We start from the raw sequence: 23928 nt of genomic DNA, 5'->3' as shown, positions 1-23928 counted from the left end.
CTGCGATGTCCTAGAAAATAGAGACATCCCCTCTATGTCAAGGTCGACAGGATATATGTTCTCAAAGATACAATGTCGTTGTATCAGCTGCAAGGCACACTAATACTAGTACCTGAGGAGCCGGAACACTACAATAGAGAGAGGTCCAACTCTGAGCTAGGGAGGAGTTGTTGAACACTAGCCCGAGTCAACCAATGTCGGAGCATGATCACCATGAGCAGAGCACACACACATGAGGCGAGCTCAGCAGGAAAGCCGCACACACATCTCAATCGCCATGCACACATAACACACACAACGAGGTCTCCACTTGCAGAAACGCACACGAAGGCGTGACATAAACCACCACAACACCGTCACCACCACGACCAAGGCACGTGCACAGGCGTGACCCTGAGACTGAGCTCCACTATGCATAGAGCACCCAATCACACTGCGCCCGAGACCGCACGAACCAACAAGTGCAAGATGACGGGGCGCACGACATGGGGAGGTGCACCAGCGTGTCGTGAGCTCCCTTGCTGGAGCGGACAAGGCGCAACCACGAAACAAGGGCGGGGGTGGAGAGCAATAGAGGATGAGGAGAAGGTGAGGAGCTCGAAGAAGTTGGTTCCAAAGGAGAGGAACCACCCTGGTTTTATACACCTGAGCCAAGAACGAGTGCATGCCGCCCCCCATCTGATTTCGTCGAAGCACGAACGAGTCGCTGCGTAGGGCGGACGCGCCTCAACACCCAAAGTGGCGATGACGCCCCTCTCTAGGACCTCCCGTGAGGTCATGGAGAACGGCCAGGCTGGGTGGGCTGCTCAGCCACATGGGCCTGGAAGCGGCCCACCGGTCCAAGGTCTCCTCCTCCTCCTTTTTTTTCTTATAGAATTTGCTCAAATTCAAATTTGACTTTATTTTCAAATTTGAATTTTAAAGAGAAAATTCCCTCAAATCCCAACGGACGCTAGATGAAAAATCCATGCCCATTTGCTATAAATTTTCTTTTTTACCTTCTAAAGAACATGTAGCGGTTTTTTTTCCTTTTGAGCTGACGACCACGGAGTAGCTCGTGCGACGTGGAGGCTAGCACTGCATTTGGCTGGCAATGGCCCTTGAACTCGATGCAAAAAAAAAATTAAATTAATATTTTATTAATAGCCTCCTTAAACTCGATTTCCAGAAAGTAGCATTTCCTAGAAATATTAATTAAAATGCTAAAAAAATCACTTGATGCACGGCTCAATTTCCGTGCAAAAAAGCCCATGACAAAGCACCCTTTCAAAAACTATAGGCCGCATATGTGGCCTCTAGTCGGATGTTGCATATAGGTCTGTCAACGAGTCAAGCTCGAGCGATCTTGTCCTGTTAAACTCAAGCTTGATAGAAGATCGAGCCGAGCTTGAACAAACCTGCGATGATGGTTGAGCTTAGAGATCGGCTCGAGTTCAGCTTGCATAACCTCAATAACGGAACAAACCTGTAGTAGTCTTATCATTTTCGTTAGTTGTTGTGACGTGATTATCTAGATATGTTTGAGTAGGAATCATCTCTTTCGGTCCTTGTAATGTCTTCTTAGGTCTTGGAGATAAATAAGAAAAATTAAGGCGTATAGATTTGGTAGGGTGATAAACTCAAATAAAAATTGTAATACTTATTAACTTGAGCCTTATCGAGTTTGAGCTCGTGAGGCTTGCGAGTCTTGGCATAGGCTCAAGCCCGATCTCGACTCAAGACTACAATGAGTCGAACTTAAGTAGCTCATGAACTTTGAGCATTTTTAATCGCTTCTAGAATAAGTCAAACTCGACTAGCTCGCTCATAGAATAGAATGAGTCAAACTCAAGTAGCTCACAAGCTTTGATCTCTTTTGACAGCCCTAATCGCATACTCATCTCCTCCCTCCGCATCGCAGGAACGCAGCACCGCCGCTATCCACTGCGCTTCGTCTCCCCCGACCTCTCCCTTCTGGCCAGCTACCCCATTGGGCCTGTAGCAGCGCCTCCACCGCTGCCTTGAGTGACTTTTTCGTGCTTCTTCTCTATCCCCGTGGCGCTCCAATTCTCCTCCACGGCAACGCTCATCAAATGCAGCAACCCCTCTGCCTCAACTGCTCTCCATCGTTGTCATTCCGTTCTATCCTTCGGTGAAGGCAACTCCGACGAGCAGGAAGAAGACGAGAAGTGGATTTTGAAGCAAAACAGTGACTGGAACATTTTTTACTACATCTAGAACATTTTTTCTTACTAATGGAACACATCTTCTTATGGTTGGAATTTTTTTCTCTGTACCTAGAACATTTTGTGGCTTGCTGGAGAGGCTCGCCAATGTCGAAGTTGACGTGGCACGAACGGCGGGCTGGCAACAGGTCGTTCAGGCTGTGCAGTGATTGGCATGGGTCAGGCTGTGATTGATATGGGCCAGTCCGCGGGGAAGTTGAGGTGGGTTTGTGACATGGAGCTTTTTTATTTTTATTCTAGTTGAGTAGTCGTGCATTGTAACAGAAATAAAATTTGCATAAAATGATATCAAGCATATGAATAGATATTGCATACATCAATGGATCTAAAGAGTGATTCCCTATACTATCACATTTGTAATTGTTTTTATTTCTAGTACCTCTAGAGGATGAAGGATGACTTTACCCTGCATGTGTGTGCAAATTAGACTATATAGTTGAATGTCCATGCGTTGCAATAGGAGCCACAAATTTGCACATGATAACATTGTTGACTCCTCTAAAACCAGCCATCATCGTCGAAATATCTTTCAAGGAATAACATTGTTAATATTATTGAAGCACTGCAAACACTAACGACACTATTCTGAACACCAGGCAACCAATGGGCGTTTTGCCTGGGTGTGATAACCACTGCAACCAATGGAGAAGGACAAATAGCCATATTAAAAGATAGAACAAAGTCTAGAAACAACTGCTGATGGGGTTGGCAATGCTGTAGTTCTATAGAATTCTCTTCTGTGAAAGATAATATGATGTTCATTGCAAGCATGTATGTGATCCTCTTCTAGTACAAACTATATGATGTTCATTACAAGCATGTATGTGATCCTCTTCTGGTACAAACTATCATTGACATTGAATTGTTATCAAATACTTAGTGACATTTGTCTGAATGGTATTTTAGTCGGAGCTTCGTACTCCAACATTCACCTTTGATATATGTACAAACAAGAAAACCAATACACTACAAAGTAGTTCTACTTTTTTATCTTGAATATGACAATAGTGTGATTTACTTTTCCGTTACCTGAGAGGTCCTAATGTTGCAATACCAATGGGTTTCCAGGGATTTTCTTAAGTAGGCCAGCTTTGGCTGCCTAGATTAAAATTTGTCATAACTAAATAAACAACACACCCATCTCCTACACCAGCAACCAGATCCTTATTCAAATTTGCATTTTGTTAACTATCACATTTTATTATCATCAATACATCATATTGGCCACTGAAATAATCCTAGGGGCTTGAAACCATCATATTTTATCTAGTTTGTGAGTGCAACAACATATTGTGGCAATTCATATGTTCTTTTCGGATAGTGTTGATGCCACTGTACAGTCCTCCTAACTCCCAACATCTCATGAAATTTGGACAAAAATAGCTGAAGGAATCAAGGGGGTGATTAGAAAAATGCATCATAGTGTGAAACGCTCACCTCCATTTTTGCAATTCCATCCCCATTCTCCTCGTGGTCATCGGCGCCAAACAGAGAGTGGGAGCGGGCCCTGCAGCCTCTCCTAGGAGGAAGCGGTGGACATGGGCGTTGGTGGCGTGGGCTGCATGGACGCATCTCGCTTTGATCTGATCAAGCTCACAAAGAAGTCACCCCAGTCGTCATTGAAAGTGGCAGTTCAGGGATCGGCGATGGGCGGCTGGGGCGCTTGTGCGGAGGCGAAGGTGAAATCATCGAAATCGAAGTTGTCGTTGAGGAAAGGCGGAGGGAACACGATGGTGTCCATCGGGAGGGGAGTAGCGCGGTGGCGTTAGTGTTGATCGGCAGTTGCGAATGTTGGAGCCCTTGATGCTGGGTGTGGAGGGGCGCGGGGGAGGAAGGAGAGGGGGGCCGACTGTAGCATCTAGGCCCCTAGGTAAGTGGTAAGTGTTTTTGTGATTAATAACAACCGTATTATTGTGACTAACAAATTTTCTTTGAATGGTATCAAAAATTTTAGTTCACAATGATGATTAGGTATTCTTGGTCCCTAAGGCGATTAGACCATCTCCAACGGTTTCCCTTCAGGGGCCAGAATCCCTTCACGACGGGATTTTCGTTCCCTTCAGCGCTCCAACGGTTTCCCTTCACGGTTCCCGTCACGACGGGATTCCCAGGGTCATTCCCTTCAGGATGGGATTCTCTCTCCATTCCCTTCGCGATTCCCCTCGAGGGGAAGCTGTTGGAGATGAGAGGAAATAAAGGGAATGAGAACGGGGAAGGGAATCGGGAAGGGAACGAAATGAAGGGAATATGGTTGGAGATGGTCTTATATGGATGATCAATGGAGATATGTATCAAGATTAAGAATCTTTTAGTTCTAAGTGTCACAAGGGAGAGGAATGACACTTATAGTATTATATGTCTCCTTTCTTAGTCTTTTTTAATGTACTATAAAGAGAGACTAAGAGTAGTAGTTTGATCTAAATGAGTCTAGACTTTATTTGATGCACACTTGTGAATCTCTAGTGCTAGGTCGCTCGTAGAAGTCCATGGTTGAGATGTCGTGAAGTTAAAGCTCAAGAAAAGATTAAACTGGACGAGCTTAGTGAAGTTAGCCTCACCGGATACTCCACTGATGTGACTCTAGTTATCACCAAAGCATTTCTCTTGGTTCAGACAGAAAATAAATGAGAAGACCTGATGGTTCGATGGTTAACTTGCAGGTATTACCGGAACCTTTTCTTGGTGCCACGTGTCCTAAATTTTTTGAAGTGTTGCACTGGATGGTCCGGTGTTACCCACATGGGGGCACCAGAGCTTTTTCAGCAAAATCAATTTTTCTAGGTGAAATTGAAGTTGAACTCACCGGATTATCCAGTGATGGAAAGATGGGACCACCAGAGCATTTCTTGTAAAAAAGAATTTTTGGTTCCAAAAGAAGCTACACTCATCGGATGGTCCGGTAAAGGCAAAGAGAAATCATCGGACTAATTTTTGCAGAGAAGATTGCAACGAGTAATCTGGCTTGGTTTTTCTGATCAGATGGTCTGGTAATGAACTAAGTCACATCGTATGAATCCACTGGATCATTTTCACTAGTAACGACTAATGACAGCTAGCATAGTGGGGCTCTGAAATTTGTACTCACTGGATTGTCCGATGATTGTAAGTAGATAGTCACAGGTTCATCCGGTGTTAATAGAAAAAATGGGTTGTTAGACAACGATTAAATTTGGATCTCTAGCCTATAAATAATCCTCACTTGGTTTCAGTTGGCTCTCTTGCGACCCCATAAGAACTTATATACTATGTGTGTCATCAAGAAGTAAGAGAGTGCACTTGAGTAAATTTCAAAGTTCTTAATTGAAGGTAAAGGACATCTTTAGTGCTTGGAGAGTAGCAAGTGTACATCTAGCTATAGTCTAGGCTTAATCTTGGAGTTTTTATGGGAGCCCCGAGAAGAGCTATATGCTTGGTTTGATGTTCGCCAATTCGGAGATGAAAAAGCGACAATTATGGGTAAGCACTTGAGACTTCGTGAATCAAGGGGGGGGGGGTGATATCCTTTGTGAATGCTCTAACGAGGACTAGGGGGGAGTACCAACTCATCAATACTTCAGGAAAAATCGATGTTCTCTTGTCTATCTTCTTATTTTCCCGTTTTTACATTTGAGCTTTTACTTACTTACAAACTTTACTTTCCGCATTTACTTTGTGTTCTAGCTTACTTATTTTCATGCTTCCACCTAGTTTGATTGTGTAGTCGTATTTCAATTCATATAGGCTAAGGTTGCTACTTGTTCTAAATTTGGTAGGAGTAAATTTTTAATAGCCCAATTTATCCCCTCTTGAGCCATTTGATCCTTTTACTGACAACGCGGTTAGAGCGGGCAGGCGTGCTTGGGAGAGGAGATGCGGGCGGAAGGAGTAAAAATCAGAGGGATGGAAGTGAAGCGAGGGTGTGGGATTGGTGGTGCAGAACGCGGCCCACATGTCAGCACCGAATTGAGGGGGTGGATGTTGGGACAGGCAGGACATCCCGCTATCTTGAAATGAATATTATGTATTTTTTAAGTAGGAGAGATTTCGAATATAAAAGGTTTACAAAACTATGTGTTTGTTTGAATTTTTTTTACAAAAATAGGATATGAAAAACATTAAAGATGTCACTCTTTCAACGAGCAACATGTTAAAAAATCAAAAAAAATACTGCATTTTATTGCTCTCAAAATTCATAACACTATCAAAATAGTCATAAAAAGTTCAAGCCGAAGCATAGTTTTGTAGTTTTTTGATTTTTGAAATATAAAAATAAAAAATTTCTGCGATGTGGGTAGTGGAGTTGCACAAGTGCTCTGTAGTCGCCCACCCCCTTCTGCGGACAAAGATTGGCCTAAATGGCTGGAGAAAAATGGGCTTCCCAGCGAAGCCCATTAGGCCTGTTAATCTGGGTGCGCGAGATGCCGTACCGCAAAACCGAGACCCAGCGAGCGCCGCTGCACCACCCCAAAATGCAAACATATCTGAAGCCGAAGCCAGTGCGTTGCTTGCGAGTCGCTGCGTCCCGGTGCGTTCGATTGGTTGGGTAGCTAGGGTTTAGAGGCTTCTGGGCGTGCGAGCGGCAAGAGGAGAGGCGTCGGCGGTGGAGGAGGAGATCGCGGTGAAGGAGCCGCCAGATCTGATACGGCTCAGCCTCGACGAGCGCATCTACGTCAAGCTCCGATCTGACCGTGAGCTCCATGGCAAGCTTCATGTAATTAACCTTTTGCTTCTCTTCAGACTGTTTGCTGTATTTTGTAGTACTGTGCTTGTTGTTGGTTGGATGTTGAGTAGTGCCTGGTTGCAGTGGCGGCCTGAGTCCGTGAGTCGACCGGCTGTGGTAGTTACCAATGTAAGGCAACGATTTCATATGGGCGGGGAGATGAGCTTATACGTTGCTAATTTCGTCACTGTTTTTTTCTGGTTTAATTAGATCTATCTTCAATTTGATGTGCCAGTTCGTGTCTAATGCAACAATTCAATGAAAATTGGAGTGCATGAGGTTAAATATGTTCGTGTGCAATAACATTTATCAATTCAAAAGTATTAATAAGCATTAATATCTCAGTAACATGGAAGGGAGACTGGCCATTTGTGGAAGGCCGGAAGGGCTCATGTGGAAGAAGAGGTTGTGGATTGAATGAAAGTCCCTTAGTACAGATGCAGTGAATTATTTTCTCTATTCAGAACTAGATCATTTTAGTGTTCAAACTACGTTTCTGTCTCAGCTGTTGGCTGTTTTTTTAATTTTGTAGGTTGGGCTTAAGTGCTTAACTGCTTGGGACTCGGTTCTTGTAATGAATGGAACTGGGACATCAGTGCTCTACAAAAACGAGTATTTGAATAACAATTTTTTTGGAGCATATAACAGGGTAATGGATAGCAGTGGTATTCCTGGCTTATGTGATTATCATTTAAGTATGTTGAAGAATGAAGGCAGTATGCTTGATCTTATACTAATTTGTTTAGAATATCATGATGAATGGTGATACTATTTTTTGGCTATCCTGTAGATTTATGCTCCCCTACCACAACTTCTTTTATTTCATGTCATGTTGTATGTTGTCAATTTTTCAGTTGCATGCACCCCTGTCGTGGATTGCTTTTAAGTTCATGATACTCTCATCTTTCTCATGAGTTTGTCAATTCTTTGTGTTTTACCATACACCTTTTAATCTTGTGGTGACCTATATCTTATAACATGTTTGTCATTCTGGGGAGATAGTTGCTGATATGTCTTTCTTTTACGTCTTTATCCAGGCATACGATCAACACTAAACATGATCCTTGGAGATGTTGAGGAGGTCGTGACAAACGTTGAGATTGATGATGAAACATATGAAGAAATTGTGCGCGTAAGTTCATTAACATATTGTTCTAATTCTTGATAAGTATTTGTATGTCAATTGCCAAGTTATTATTGTTTCCGTGAACTTTAACCATCGATGAATGATGTTCTATGTGGTACATCAATGGGAAATGATAATATTCTTTGGTGTATGTCTAGGATGTATGAGCCCTTGGGTAATTCGGATTCAACCATATAGATGCATAGTGTGCGCCATTACATTCTTGCACTCATTTTCTTTATGGAGTGGAGTGTCAATGTGTTGATGGAGGGATTGACATCCAATAAAAATCATCAGAGCATAAAGCTATTTGAATCTTCTTAAAAAAAGCTATCTAAATCTTTTAAACTGCTCTGATTTCCCTGTTCTTATTGTGTGGTATAAGATGATTGTGATTCCATTATATGGTAATGAATTGTTTAGTAGTAATATAATGGTACAGGACAATTATTTACGTTACTTATCATTATTCTTTGAAATGTCTAATGAAGATGTTGATACACTAACTATTTGTTGTATTATCTTTGCAGGACACTAAACGCATTATCCCATTCCTTTTTGTTTGAGGTGATGGTGTCATATTGGTTTCTCCACCCCTGCGAAATGCATGAAGTTTGAAGTGAGATGGTACTGATTCTCAACAATGACTGATGTGTATTTGGCCACTTGATGATGTGAACCATGAAGTGTACGCTATGTGCTGCACTGTTACTGTTTTCTGATGGATTGTAGGTTTAGAATGTGATACAATCGTGTAACAATTGCTTGTTTTTGAAGTCTCTGTCGAATTAATCTTGTGATTGTTCTCAGCTAATTCTACTCACTTGGCAAAGTTCATTGCTTGCTTGTGGACTTGTAGTAACATGTTGCGTAACACATCCACAAGTATACTTGGTGCAAAGATTGGTACTTTGGTAGTCTATACCACTAGTACGCAGCGTCATGTTGCCTGAATGTGTGGTCTTAAACTGATAGGGTAGCTGATGTTGGAAGACTAAAAATCTGATAGGGAAGCTATGGTTGGAACGAAAATGTAAAAAGGCAGCCATCACCTCCGCGCTCAGCCCCTCCCATCTCTTAAGCCTCTTCCCGCTCTAAACCTCTTCCGCTAAATCCATCTTCGTCCTGATTCCTAAACCCTAACCGCTCCCGCTGATGCGTTTCTGCAATTTCAAGTGGTGATAGATACATCTGGAGGGTAAGCCTGCCCCAACTTCGATTAGTGATAACAAAAGAGTGGATCTTTGTTGCTTTGTTGATTGATCAATTGGTGTTAAAGGTGTGGTGCGAGCTACGAGGTCGAGGTGGTGTCGGAGCAGTTCGAGGGGAAGCAGCTGTTAGAGTGGCACCGAATGGTGAACACCGCGCTAGCACCGCACATGGCGCGGATCTATGCCGTCTCCATCAAGAAGGCGCTCACCCCAGCGCAGGCCCAGCCCTAGCCAGAGCCGGCCATCGATAATGCTCAGGTTTAAGTTCTTAACTCCCTCCAAACAGTTTAAATGTTCGATCACATATGCACGAGTCAAGTGTAGCAATTGGTCTCTGATACTGGTAGTATGCATCAACTCTCTGCATGAATAATGTTGCGGATGCAATTGCAGAATTGCAGGATGTTATGCTTGACTGCTTGAAAATTTCTGCACCATGCATTTAACTTCTAAAGTTCTGAGTTGTTCTGGGTGCTTCTGCTCTAATCATTTGCTCGAGACTATGTTGCAGCATTGTTGTCAATGTTTCACATAGGTTGTTTTTTAGTCCTTGAATTAGGTTCGTTGATTGTAGGCTTGTTGCTACGCTCTTTTGTTGCTGCGTGGATCGATTCTGTTAATCTTTGTGGGGTTTACTGCAGCCAGCTGGTTCAATCAACCTTGTTTTCTTAAGTATTTCTTTTTCCTGGTCAATGATGCCACTGTCAATGAATAGGATTGAGAGATCCTCTGGCTTCGGAGGATTTTGAAGTTACTGACTTCACATGCCTTTGAGCCATTGGATTAGGTGGACACATTAGATCTTGTGCTACAGTACTTTTCTATATAAGTTATGAATAGTATATTGGCTAAGTGACTAACTACATTTCGCTGTAGCGCAAAGCACAATTTACTGTTTGCCTATGCCTTCATAGGCATGAAGTCTTAGGATTCGCTTCCGAATGGATATGATGTCCTTGCTGATATAAAACTAGGTATAAGTATTTGGTGCTGCAAATGCAATGGCTTTTGATTTATATTGTGAATAGCTTCTTGCTATTTTTATGTTATATCATGTTGTGTTGTATTGCAATGTATGTTTGTATTATACCTTGTATTTTTTGTGCATATGGGCATGATGGAATTCTCATTAAATAAGGCATGACCGTGGTGTTTGAATTTCTATTTTCTCATGCACATCCCAATGTGATTGTGTGTAAAGTCCGTCTAGTCTTCCGTCACTACCCTTCCTTTCACTTCTCAACCATCTCCCATACGGTAGAGGATCCCCAGAGAAGCTTAAGTACCCATGACTTATAGTTATGTGAGTTGTTGGTTTGAAAATAGAGGGATATGATATAGTGCTATAATAATGATACAGCACCCTGGATGTAGTAGAATTAGCACTGTAACCCATAAACAGTACTCATACTCTGTATAATACCGTTCACCTCTGCCTTTAGCTATAGAAAGTCAAAGTAAGTGGATCCCACACGGATATAGATCCATCATTATCGACTCCACCCGCTTCCTTGCCCATGGTTCCGGCAGATAGGCGTAGCTGTTTTGCCCCTCACCACTGCCCCGTTGAGCCATCGCCTCCCTGTTCTCCCTCCAAGCAAAGGTGCACTGGTGAACCTCTGAAGCTAACCCCTGTAAACGTAAATCTCAGCGACAACACTGGATGACAGCACCTGACAAAAAGATTGCGACGATACCATGCCCATCTTCGGTGGTAGCTAGCAGCACTCCTGCGCAGCACATACGCCAGCAAAAATTAAAAGATCAAATTCAAAGTATGGCTTTGCATGGATTAAATTTAAAGATCAAATTTTGCATGGATGAAATTCAATCCCGTTGGCGAGATTAAAAAAATGACAAAACTCAGGTGCAATTGCACTGCATGCAACAGTGGGACTTTTACCAAGTCATGGTAATACTAATAATTTCAAAATCTTCAAAAGAAACACAAGGATTGCTTGGACTCGAGTGCACAGATCCACTAAGGCCTTGTTTAATTTATATATACACAATTTCTATAAAATTCATGTCTTTCAAACGGGGCCTAAACCTTTGGAACTGAATTGTGTCCATTGAGAAGCAATAGTATCTTTTGATTTTGTAGGGCGTCAGGAGAACCTCTGTTTCCAGCCTTCCAGTTCCAGGGGCGTGAGTTAGTAGTGTACGGAGCATCCCAGCACGGAGGCGAGCTGTTCAGTGTTCATAGGGCCAGCGCACGCATCTCGTCTTCCCAACCCAACGGCGGACTGGCAGACAGCGTCCCCGTACCTGAGTGCTCGAAGCTTCGGCTCATACGCGCGCCCCGTGACGAGGGCGACCAGCGAATCCTCACCGTGGAAAAGGGGAGATTTCGGTGTGTTTGAATCCTTTACTCAGCCTGGCCTCACCTTGTCAGGCATGGATATATATCTCTATCTCTTCTCTATAACCTAAATTGCATGGGAAAGCTCGTCCCTCGTAATTCCACATCAGCAGTTTTTTTTAGCAGTTGAATGGAAGCGAGCGAGTACAGAGTGATGTTCGATCGCCAGGCGAGCGAGTACAGAGCGATGTTCGATTGCCAGGCGAGCAAGTTTGCAGGCGCTGGTGTCGTGGACTCGGTCCTTTAAGCGAGTTCGCAGTCGGCGACCGAGTTCGCAAACCCGCCGCCGCATCCTCGCTGTGAGGACTTCGGTGCCTTCTCCCTGATGCGCAAAATAGTGGGACTGAAGGCGATGCGTTGGCGCCCAGTTGAGCGTCCTCCACCTCCAACACCTCCTCAAATTTTTTTAATCTTTTACTTGTCTGATTCAATAACATAATACATTCCCTTAATCCAACAAGATTACATTAACGCATACAACTGCACGGGCTAGATATGATATTAGAGTTGTACTTTAGGGAGAAGAAAAACATCAAGAGAAGAAAACATGTAAAGGATGGATTCAGCAAGATCAGTAAAAAAACTTTCGTACGTGCAGAACAGTAAAAGACGAAAACACCTCTGAGAAACGAAAGCACTTACCAGAAAAGTAGAAGACGAATCGCTCCCCCCGCGCCAGTGCCCTTCTCTAGGGATAAAAACGGAAATGATATATATCGGTTTTTTATTTTTTTTAAAGAGTTTCATCCGTAACAGCCAGAAATAATATACTAAGGAAATAGAAATAGAAATGTAAATATTATTACATCCCAGAAATGAAAGTGGAAATGATTTTGGGCTCTTCCAATCGTTTTCGGATTTTTTTTTCGTATTTAGCCGGTAATTATCGTATTTTAAGCCCAGTAATTACCGTTTTTCACCCTCATATATAAAGTCACACATCCACAAGCAGCCCAACTCATATAAATTTATGTTAAATCTAAACTATTATGTGTCTATATTAAGTCTAAACTAAAAATATATGTAATATGTCTATCTCATTAGATGTTAGTATGTTGCGATGTTCTAGTGTCTGATTGTATACTTCAATACTTATGTGTTTGTTTAGTCTATCATAAGTCGAACGTGTATGGCATTATTATTTAAGTTAAACATTTGATATTATCATCATAGTGTGTTTGTGTGTAATCATCGATCCTATACACGGTGTATGGACGTGATTGCAAGTAGTGTTACGTCGGTGTTTATCGTTCAATAATTTTGATTCCCGATCGATACCGGCTTATTTCCGTTCTGACAATATTGTTATCGATGTTCCCACACTGTATTCGTTTCAAACACTATCATTTTCGATTACGCTTTAAAAAAATATGAAAATAAAAATGGTGAAAGCTTTTTCCGATGTTTCCGACCGTTTTCATCCCTACCTCCTCCACCTACGCCCGCGCCGCTGCTGACCTCTGCCGCGCTCCTCCGCCTGCCTTCGCCCTCGTCGGCAACCAATTGCTCGAGCTGGTATTAGTGCGACGGTGCCCAACCGGTAGACCGGCGACGAGCTCTGTGGATACAACACGGTCGTGCCCGCGGCGCCGGTGCTCAAGGTGATGTCGCCGGCGACGCCCTGCTCTCTGTGGGCACGTCGCCGCACGCCGCCGCAGCCTCCTGCGATCCGCCCCATAGCACCGCCTCCGCCTCCCTCGCCGGTGGCTCCACCGCACGCACTCTCCTCTACCATACCACGGTCTCCACAAATCGAAGGCGACGGCGATAGCGACATCCCTAAGCCAATCGGTGCCGACAGCGAGCGACTCGAAGGTGGCGCACCAGAGGCAGATTGAACTTCGACACGGCTTGTTCGGCACCGACATGTGCGCTTCCGCAATGTGTAGAGAGTGCGCATCTGACGCATGACGCACACGGCCGCTGCCTTCTTCTTCGCCGCGCGTGAGGCGCGATGGCTACCATCCACTGATGCCGCCCCGCTGCGTCGTTGCCTTCTCCTCTCCAACGCGCGACTACTGCCTCCGCCTCCCCCGCACGCGGCAGGGCGATACATCTCCGCAAGCGGGTGGCAACGGCAGCGACACAACCGCGTGCCACTGAGGCGAAAGCACCGGCAGCGGCGAGACGGCAGCAAGAGCAGGAATTGAGCCGTCGCTCCGTCTCCTAGCCGCGTCCCCATCTCCAACGTCTGGAACCACGTCAAGGTGAACGCACTGCATATACCTGGCTTCGACCTTGAAGGCTTGAACTCTATGCATGCACACAGCCTGTTCGATTGAATGGCTAAATGGTCTGCCATGTTATGTTTAATTGAGTTGCAATGCTGGCCTTGCTGAAGACAACGTGGCTGCTGCAGTCCTCTGCTGGAGCGCGGCTCTGTGTGCCTAGCAGCTCCATTTTTTCCAGCTATGTAAGATTAATTGCAATCTGAACTCAAAGTATTTGACTACGATATATATTTTCACACGGCGAGTCTATTCTGCGTCTAGTTGTAACGGTGAATTACGTTGCGACACCCTTAATTACTGCAGCCAACTTCGCATCACCCAGTTAAGACTAAAAAACTAGTCAGTTACAGCGGTATATATAGGTGAGTTACGATCACATGATAAAAAGTGTATAATTACGAAAAGTATTGTAGTTTAATGCTGCATCATCCTCAGTTACGACAGTACAGATAGTTGAGTTACGATCCCATGATAAAAAATTTATATACGATAGCAACTATACTGCTTTTTTATTGTAACTGAGGTGTGCATAGAGGTGACATAGTTGCAAGCACATGAAAAAAAGTGTATAATTACGACTAGATAAGTTACACGGTTACAATAACTGATATATCTTGTGAGTCACAACTATACTACTTTTTAGATCGTAATTACGAAAGTGACGTAACAATGAACTACAATAAACCTCAATACATACATACATACATACATACATACATACATACATACATACATATATATATATATATATATAAGGATACCATAGGGTCTTTGTGCGGCAATTATCTTAACAATGCCATCCAGTACTCCATGTTAGTTTCCAGATCGAGCATTTCAGACCTCGGAGGTGGATTTTTGTTTTCCAATATCGAATAACTTATAACATGATCACGTTTTTGCAGGGATCTCTATGCGCAATACATTTTGCAGAGCTTGCGACAGTAGTCTTACGACATAGACACTTGGTTTCCCAGTACTGAGCGTGTGTGGAAGAGTCGAGTCAAACTATGAGTATGCTTAGCCAGGGAACGTAAGCTTTGCCTTACCCATTTTAGAAAAAGAGCTTTGCCTTAGCAGCTAGAGTGTATGTATTAGCGTCATGTTGTAATTTGTAAAAAGGCCTTAGTTGCTTATGAAACTGTGCCGGGCCTCCATACTATTACACTGGATGTTGCAAACTTACGACGAGAGCAAGGAATGAAATGTCTGAATCAGGGTACAGCAAGGCCAGGGAGTTGATTTACACCTCTTAGGATGCCCCGATCAAGCCGAGCTTGACTTTGCTTGTTCGGCGTACAATGCTTTGATCTCCTCCACGTCGTCGTAGCTGCCGAGGAAGATTGGGGATCTCTCATGAATCTTGGTAGGGACCAGATCAAGAGCCTGCAATGGCATGCCAATGCAGTGTGAACAATACATCCAGATTCCAGATACTGGTACTGAACGTGCGGTTCTAATGATGGTAAAGAGAAGCAGAAATCTTACCCGTTCTTTGCCTGTGAAGGACTGACCTCCAGCCTGCTCCATAAGGAATGACATGGGGAAAACTTCATACAGGACACTGCAAAACCAAATTGAGGCAGCTTCAGAAGTATATATGCAACTGGAGGTGACGTATGCCAAATGAGAGTAGGCATTGGCTTACCGGAGCTTTCCACTTGGGCTCTTCTTGTCTGCAGGGTACAAAAATACACCTCCATATAGCAAGGTACGGTGAACATCAGCAACCATACTGTAAATATTACGAATGTCAGTTAGTATCTACAAAATGTTCGATCCTACGTAAAGTTTGATTCAGATGACAAAGGGCAGATACACTCATTTTTCCGATGAAAGTCTACCAAAAGATTGACTCACCTTCCAATGTACCTCAACGATTTAGGTGATGAACCATCCTTGGGGTACTTGCACTTCTCCACGAACCTATGATATATGGTGATAAAATTTAGCTGGAGTGTTTTTTTTTTATCTTAAGTATGGTAGCACTATGAAGACACAGATAACACATACTTCGCCGTAGGCACATCCCAATTTTTGGCATTCCCTTCATTCACCGAATAAATCTTCCCCTTCTTAGGTATCTGCACAAAATCAAGCATGAATGATGCCGGTATGAGTATTATGTTGCTTGATCAATTTAAAGATAATGATAGGGCTATAGTAGTTGACTCAAAAAACAAACCTTGATGTCTGGATGTGTCAGGATGAACTCCCCAAGTGAAGGATCAAGTGTGAAGCCATTGACACCACCTCCAGTGCTCAGAACAAGCTGCAGCCGATTAGTATACAGGTCAAATCAAATGGGAAGATTATATTGAGGGGGAATGGGTTTAGGAGGCTTGATTACCGTGCAGGAACTGCCGTACATGCAGTAGCCAGCAGCAAGCATGTTCTTCCCAGGCTGCAGTACGTCCTCAAGCGTCACATTGTCCTTGTCCTTGATCATGTAAATCCCAAAGATCTATAGAACAGAAGGAAAAAGTTGCTTAAGGAAGCTCATGTGAAAGAATAAGAGGAAGGAGAAAGCATGCAGCACAGTGAATGTAAAAAAACTTCGTTTCAATCAGAAAAAACAAACATGGAAAAGCTCAAAAGCTTTACACTGCACAATTTATACAAAATTTATTGACAGTAGAAGTAAGTCATGAGGACAAATCATTTTGAGTATACCAGGCTGTACTTCTCTAGTGTTATACTGCCGTGACACCTCAGTGCTTAAATTTCCAGTCATTTCAGATAATACCGAATCATAAATTTAGGAAACCAGGCAGCAATATTAGCTGAGGAACCGGTCTTTTGCTAAAGTCCTCCTTTTCACGTCACTGTCCTCAGATTTTGTAACGAAATTTAAACGTTTCATAATCGACTCGGTGATTTCTTGTGTTAGTACCGTTCCGATGGAGACACCACAGTCGATGTTGGAGGAGCCATCAAGTGGATCAAAGCAAACACAATACCTTGATAGAAAAGGAAGACATATATTTCATCAGAAACAAAGTAGATAAAGAGAGTGCCTTTTTGGGGGGGAAATAAGCTGTGTGTTGATGGTTCGAGATTGCTCACTTTCCACGTAGCGCAGGGTCCACGAACGTAGCTTCCTCGTCCTCCTCGGACACAAGGACGCACTGCGTACACCGGCGCCAAGTCACAAAACAAATACTCCGAACTGAAACTGACAATCGCAAATGGACAAGAAGAAACTGTACGGTGCGACCGCTGCTGACGAGCGCCTTGACGAACACCTCGTTGGACAGGATGTCCAGCTTCTTCTGCTCCTCCCCCTGCGCACGCCAAGGCAAGGCATCGTCATTTCACGTCTCAGAAGAAAATTTGCCGGTGATCTAGATGATCGAAGTGAGCCAGCGCACTCGCCTGGACGTTGGTCTCGCCGGCCAGGCCAATGAGCTTCGCGAGTCCGGCCTGCACAGTCCAAGAAAGTTTCGGTACAGATTAAGATGCAGAAGCACGCGGTATCCCTGCGTGAGGCGTGCTCATGATACAACGAGCGGTCGATGCATGACCTTGTTGACGGCCGAGGCGACGAACTTGCAGCCGAGGACGATGTGCGAGAGGAGGATGGTGAAGTCGCCGCGGGACTCGGGGTTCCGGCTCTGCTCGTTCAGCACGTGCCGCGTGATGGTCATCAGGTCCGTCCGCTGCGCGTCCGCCGCGTGGTCCATCTCTCCCCACGCTTCGCCGCCGTGCGCCCCCTCCCACTCACTTCAGCTCGTGCAGCTACGGCGACCAGCTGACGCAGCGGCAGTGCAAAGCGCGCGGGCACCGCGTACGTGCCTGCTGCTCCCGCGCGCTCGGTATATCTAGCTCGCGCGCCGATCGGGACCTGGCTGGCTGCAACGTGACGTGTCGCGCGGTGGTTTTCTCCGTGAGGTGGGGTAGCGCGGCAAAAAAGTGAGGCTGGGAGCCGAGGGGCGTGGAGCTCCAACGGAATCAACGCGGAGGCCTATCCCTCTATCCGCTGCGGCTGGGCTGCCTGCGTCGAGCGCGCGTTTGTGGTGGTGGTGCGGTGGCGTAGCGCGCGGCAGGACGTAGGACGGTAGGGGAGAGCGACGGACGCTAGCGAGGAGAGGGAGGCTTTGTCTCGTGGCGGCGCGTACGAATGAAACGGTGGGGGATGGGACGGAGGAAGGCGCCAACGCGAGCAGGGGGGTTAGGACCAAGTAGCCAAGTAAGGCGTTGGCCACGGCCTGAATCCGATGCGACAGCGAGACGGCTCTCGGAGAGTGAGCGTTTCGTCACAAGACTCACACGAAGCAGAGTTAACTGTCTAACGGCCTGGCCGTTACGCGCCGAATATGCCTGGTCCAACTTCGAGTGAGAGAAACGTGGCTGGGCCGTTGGGGCATCTTGCGATTGGACGCTTCACCTTCACGTTAGATCCAGAGCCACCATCTCGTATATTTTTTGGGCATGAAAGAGGAAGAAGAGTAGAAGAGAAAAAAGAGTAGAGAAAGGAGAAAGGAGAAAAGAAAAAAAGGAGAAAGTACAAAGAAGAAGTTAAACCCTTCATAAAATTTAACTTTAGATCTGCCACTGCTCGTACTCTTCTTTCTCTTCCATGCAAAAAATTGAAGGGACTTGGAGAAGTTCTCACGCGAGCCCGGAGGGTAGGGGCGAACCCCTCTACCCGTGGATCCGCACCTGCTAGGCCGGTTGTTCTGTTCAGGGAACTGCTTTACAATTGCCTTCCCGTACCGGATTCGCTTGCATTTCGTGGTCCAGTGACTCCAGTTGAGACTTTAGGATGCTATCAGCCTGTGACGCTGAAAATTTGTGCTCACTCCTTGCTCCATGAGAACAAAACAAGTTCAGACCAAGGGTCAGCATGGAGGATTTCACAGAGAACAGATCAACTGAAACCATGTTGGCGATTTGACAGCATCCGTGCTACCAGGTACACAGAAGTAATCAGACAAGCAACACAAGTACAGGCGTAACATATTTGGTAAAGTTATGAAAGTAAGGTAAGATATAAAGTGTGGACATCAAATAGCAACCTGGGCTCCAGCATACTGAGATTTTAACTACCTATGTAACCTCCAGTAAATGATGTTAGTGGTTACCACAAGGATTCATAACTACCAAACAATGACAATTTAGGGCCTTTTGGAACTCAAGAATTTCACAGAAATTATACAGGAGTTTCATGAGACAACAGTTCAATTACAGGAGAAAAATCATGTATTCCAAATGGGGCCTCAACAGCATCAACCTTAAGCCTTGAAACCAGGCTTCACGGTCAATCTAACTTACGGTACAGTAATACAATATTGGTCGTTTTTGTTTCTGATGACAAGGAATAAAAAGTGTGCTCAGAAATTAGTTATATGAAGAGAGAAGATGAAGCCTAACAATAATTAAGATCTTCTCAAAAACAGCATTAACCTGGAACCTTGCAAACATGATTGAAGGGCCAGAGTTTAAAGTATAGTGCAGCATTGGTTTGTCTTCTTTGCCTGCTTGTAAAACATCTGAAAGACAGAATAACATCTCTCAAGAAAATGAAGTAGCTGAACTAATAAACAAGAACAAACTGTGAGATAATGAATCCTAATTAAAAAATTAAGACTAAGCTGAAGAGCCCCCAGAGGCCCAAAAGTTTCAAGACTGCAATATATCTAGCCAAGAGGAACAGGGCATCAAGAACCTTTTTCATATTTTGCAATAGTCACACTCTACAAGATATCAAACTGTAACTATTCTGGAACTGGATCATGGTATTCAGGAAATTTATATTATAACTTGCAAGCAACATTTTACTTCCTCTGAGCTGTAAAGAGATCATAGGCCCTAGGCAAACGCTGCCACTCTAGCATTAGAGTGACATTGGCCAGTAATAGTAAAAATCAAGGTGAGTGAAGCGTGTTGAAAACTACTTATGCAAACAGTGCAAACCTGACTTAAATGTCTTAAAGAGTTATTACTGACAGACCAAGATAAGATGTTAACAATTTGCTTCTAATACTCCCATAGATGGGAGAATGCTAGCTAGAAAAGTTAACGATGTACATATGACAGAGTACATACACCTCAAAACATTGCAAACAAGAAGTAAATGTCTTACTAACAGACTGACAGATAAAAGATGGAATGATAATTGCTTCTAGTATTCCCATAGATGGTGATTGCTAGCTAGAAAAGTTAACAATGTACATGTAACAGAGTATATACACCTGAAAACAATGCTAGTCAAAAAAGATATTGAAGTTGTTAGCTTAATATATGACAGTGAAAAGTAGCAGTAAGTAGCAAAATTTTACTATGTTTTACAGTTGTACTGCATAAAAGCAATCGTTTGGCAGGAAAAGCAAAGATAGGATTACCTGTGAAGCAGCACTCAGATCTGAGCTTTTCTCAACCAAGCTATCCAATCTCTCTCCTCTTGCAAGGACATTCTCAATAGTTTTGTGCTGTTAAAATATTCAGGCAAAAAGGATCCAAAATTATAAACAGTTGTCAGGTTGTTCCCATATTCAATCATAGTAGCTTCGGCACAATATGCAACAAAGGTGACCAAGATTGCTTGTACAGAATTACAGTATGCCCGTAAGGCCATAAACAAATCATTAAGTTATCCTTGAGCAAGTGTACATTTCTTGTTTACCAGATGAAGAGTTGTTCATACTCGGATGTGCAACCCAAGTACAATGAAATTAAGTTCAATCTGAACCACTACGGAAGACGGAATCTTTGCTTAGATCTAAGACCATCAAGATCAAGCACCAGCACAAGCATGATGCATCTAAGGCCTAATGGCCCTTGGCTTAGATCTAAGTGCATCTAAATATAGTACCAGGCTACCAGCACAAGCATGTTATGTAAAGGTAATATCAAGGTGTTTGTTATAGGAAATGTAATGTACTCATCTAGTACAGTACTCCAAAACATTTACTGTGTAGTGGAGATATTCTGCAAAACTAAAAATATCTAAGCAAAGAAAGTTTTGAATAAGTAACACTTACTAGGATGATTTTCGTTTCATCCAAGTCCCTCTGGATTTTTGTTAATTTGTCAGCTTCTGCAGGGTCCTACAAAATGATGAATGTGTCATGATTAATGTGGAAATGTTCCCTTATGAGACAGAGGAAGTGAAATGAAGGCCTGACCCAATATCAGCTGCACAAGTATAACCAATGTTCATTCAGCCACAAACATGGCAATATGAATTACATAATATTACTTTCAAAAATTAGCATGCTCGTTCTGGGCAGCCATCAGAGCAATCCAGCTGGATGAATAACTCTTTAGCAGTTATGCAGTGATATGACAATCTGGAAGGACCAAATGTTAAGCATGTAGGTACAAGCACAATGCATGATTATGTTGATACATCCAAAACATGCAATCATCTCCAATAAGCCAATCCCCAAAATACCAAACACCTTAGATATGGTTCATCTTTTTTCATCCAAAACAAACATGGCGTGTAGCAGTGGAGATACCAGAAACAGACAGATTATTGCAATTCAACTCATTTAACTGATATTTTCCATAGAGGATAGTATAAGTAGTCCCACTTTATTAACTCCCAACAATAAATTATGATTATTTTCATGAGCTTATATCAATCATCGCATGGACAGAAAATGTTTCTATTTAACAGGTGTATTAAACCTGAAATTGTGTCAAAGCATTTGTTAGGAAAGGCCACTGTTGAGTTGCATCTGCACTAGCAGATTTCCAAGAGTCCCCAAAAGCCTTCTGGTATTCATCAAGTACCTTCATAAAATGCATCATATCAACAACTGAATCTCATAAAGGAACCATAAAGCAGGGCAGCATTTTGATAATGGATATAGGGGGTTGCCATTAGATTTCGACCAGTAACTAAATAAAGGGACTAGCAAGGAGTATAGGGTTTTGAAGTTGCCAATGAAACTTGAAATCTGTTTGATAATGAACTAAACATTGTAACTAAATAAAGGGACTAGCAAGCAGCAAGCTTATAGTGACATTCTTACAACTTATTATCCATTTTTGGACTAAAATTTTTATGCAACACCGAGTTTAGAATTAACAAACTTTTGGCCCACTGAAAAGGAAAATGGCAAACTATATCTTACCGTTGGCAAACTGATCTTAAGTCAAATGCAAAGTTGAGGAATCTCCAGAAAAATGGTTGGTACCTTATTCAGAACAGAAAATGCACTTCGTACAGGATAGTGATCGTCCATGAATGCCACCACACAAAGGCCATTTCTGTTGTACGAGTGGACCTTGTATTCTACAAAAATAGGGCAAACCTCAATTCTCTGAAACAAGGAGGGATGGTCATGAACTGTGAAGTGCACATCTAGCTAATATTAGGCGCAAGTGCCAACAAAGTATAATCGTCAGAAGATCAAGAGATCCCCAAATTCTGACAACGTTATTTTCTGACCCACAATCCAATAATTTAACCACTTGTCTTTACTGCAGCCATCAAACTACCAGCCGATCAGAAGCAGAAGGCCGCCCCCGGCCAAATCCGTGCGAACCCGAACCCCGGATCCGGGCAACGGATCAGAAAGCTAAGCAGATCAGAAGGCTAAGCAGATCTGAGGGAGGTTACCTTCGTGTTGGACGGATTGGCGCTGGCCGGGCTGGGTGCGCTGCGCGACGGTGCGGGCGACGAAGACGATGAACTCGCGGGCGGCACTGCGCTGGAAGTAGCCGAAGTGGCTCACGTCCGTCGCGTTCGCCAGCACCACCGCCTCCGAACCCGACCCGCCGCCGGACGACGTGGACGAGGAGCCCCCCGCGCCGGAGGACGACGGCTTCAGCACCAGGAGCGCCGTAATCTTCATCCCCCCCACGCGGAGATCTACGCCGCTCACGGTCTCGTGGCTGCGCCAAGACAGCTGGATGGACGGAGATCGCGGACGAGAAAGAATAGAAGCAACCACCACTTTTCTCTTCCGCTGGACTCGGTCGCACTGAACTACCCTGCACGACTCCCAATATATCGTGTCTACTAATGACATGCGGCCAATTTTATTACCCGTAAACAAAACCCTTGCCTAATAGAACGGACAACTCTGAAAGGCATATAGAACCAACACAGCACAAAAATCACCAAATCACTAGCAAAATTTCCGGAACGCAGCAACACGATCATGATGCAACAAGCCCGCATGGATTGAAAACCAGAGAAACTTGGATAACTGAAAAGGGTGGTATTCATTGCCGGTTCATAGTCTCGTTGTAACACCGGATGGGATTGAGGTAAATTACACAGGTGACCAACCAACAACACCATGAAACCCATGGGACCAACACAGCCAGAGCTAAGCAACCCAGAACATCTCTACATCTCCAGATAAGAAACCGACAGAAACTACTACTTCCAGCCCCAACGGCGACGAAGCCTAGGCCCTCTCACCACGGATGCGGCGGGCCAGCTGGATGTCCTTGGGCATGATGGTGACGCGCTTGGCGTGGATGGCGCAAAGATTGGTGTCCTCGAAAAGCCCAACGAGGTACGCCTCGGCGGCCTCCTGCAGCGCGGCGACGGCGGAGCTCTGGAACCGGAGGTCGGTCTTAAAGTCCTGTGCAATCTCCCGCACCAGCCTCTGGAACGGCAACTTGCGGATCAGTAGCTCGGTACTCTTCTGGTACTTGCGAATCTCCCGGAGCGCGACAGTGCCGGGGCGGAAGCGGTGCGGCTTCTTCACTCCGCCGGTGGCCGGGGCCGACTTGCGCGCAGCCTTGGTCGCAAGCTGCTTCCTCGGGGCCTTGCCGCCGGTGGACTTCCTCGCCGTCTGCTTCGTGCGGGCCATCGGGGGAGAGGGGAGGAAGGCTAGGGCTTGATTCGCGAGTGGTTTCGAGTGCTTGACTGCTAGGGAGAATGCAGAATTGCTGTGTGAGGTGAGAAGGGGAGCGGCGGGGTGCTTAAGTAGGGGAGGGATGGGCGGGATTGGGAAATTTTGGGGACGTGGGCCGGGTTCCGTGGAGGGAGATGAGGTTTTGGGCGTTGGATTGGAGGGGTATGGACGGCTCAGATTGGGTTGCGGTGTGAGCACGCGGATCGTAGGAGGGGGATCCGTGAGAAGGAGATTCCTGCGTTCTGATTGGCTG

General features: G+C 44.5%; 4 protein-coding genes across 5 annotated transcripts; all 4 read right to left on the bottom strand.

Annotated features, from left to right (window-relative positions):
* Positions 1-11140: 11140 nt before the first annotated feature.
* LOC133909244 (uncharacterized) lies at positions 11141-14774 on the bottom strand. Its single transcript, XM_062351583.1, has 2 exons — positions 14616-14774; positions 11141-13814 (listed from the first exon to the last, which is right to left on the bottom strand). Exons 1-2 carry the CDS (start codon positions 14616-14618, stop codon positions 13047-13049), a joined length of 771 nt encoding a protein of 256 aa, XP_062207567.1. The 5' UTR covers positions 14619-14774; the 3' UTR covers positions 11141-13046.
* Positions 14775-14924: 150 nt separating this feature from the next.
* LOC133909242 (fructose-1,6-bisphosphatase, cytosolic) lies at positions 14925-17694 on the bottom strand. The gene is made up of 12 exons (XM_062351579.1): positions 17376-17694; positions 17227-17274; positions 17061-17135; positions 16918-16979; positions 16745-16811; positions 16202-16315; positions 16037-16123; positions 15865-15935; positions 15712-15777; positions 15500-15586; positions 15340-15415; positions 14925-15237 (listed from the first exon to the last, which is right to left on the bottom strand). The coding sequence occupies exons 1-12, from the start codon at positions 17532-17534 to the stop codon at positions 15118-15120; spliced, it is 1032 nt and encodes a 343-aa protein (XP_062207563.1). The 5' UTR covers positions 17535-17694; the 3' UTR covers positions 14925-15117.
* Positions 17695-19257: 1563 nt separating this feature from the next.
* On the bottom strand, positions 19258-22806 carry LOC133909243 (VAMP-like protein YKT61). Of its 2 annotated transcripts, XM_062351580.1 has the most exons (6): positions 22424-22805; positions 21999-22096; positions 21487-21591; positions 20835-20900; positions 20196-20282; positions 19258-19343 (listed from the first exon to the last, which is right to left on the bottom strand). In XM_062351580.1, exons 1-6 carry the CDS (start codon positions 22656-22658, stop codon positions 19293-19295), a joined length of 642 nt encoding a protein of 213 aa, XP_062207564.1. In that variant the 5' UTR covers positions 22659-22805; the 3' UTR covers positions 19258-19292. The 2 variants fall into 2 exon arrangements, with proteins under 2 accessions (XP_062207564.1, XP_062207565.1); XM_062351581.1 differs by lacking the exon at positions 21487-21591 and having other exon boundaries at positions 22424-22806.
* A 206-nt stretch (positions 22807-23012) lies between these two features.
* LOC133909245 (histone H3.2) lies at positions 23013-23727 on the bottom strand. The gene has a single exon (XM_062351584.1). The coding sequence runs from the start codon at positions 23628-23630 to the stop codon at positions 23220-23222; it is 411 nt and encodes a 136-aa protein (XP_062207568.1). The 5' UTR covers positions 23631-23727; the 3' UTR covers positions 23013-23219.
* Between the last annotated feature and the right edge of the window lie 201 nt (positions 23728-23928).

This window comes from Phragmites australis, chromosome 2 (assembly GCF_958298935.1).
Source record: "Phragmites australis chromosome 2, lpPhrAust1.1, whole genome shotgun sequence".
NCBI classification, from domain to species: Eukaryota; Viridiplantae; Streptophyta; class Magnoliopsida; order Poales; family Poaceae; genus Phragmites; species Phragmites australis.
This window is presented reverse-complemented; position numbering and strand designations above follow the sequence as displayed.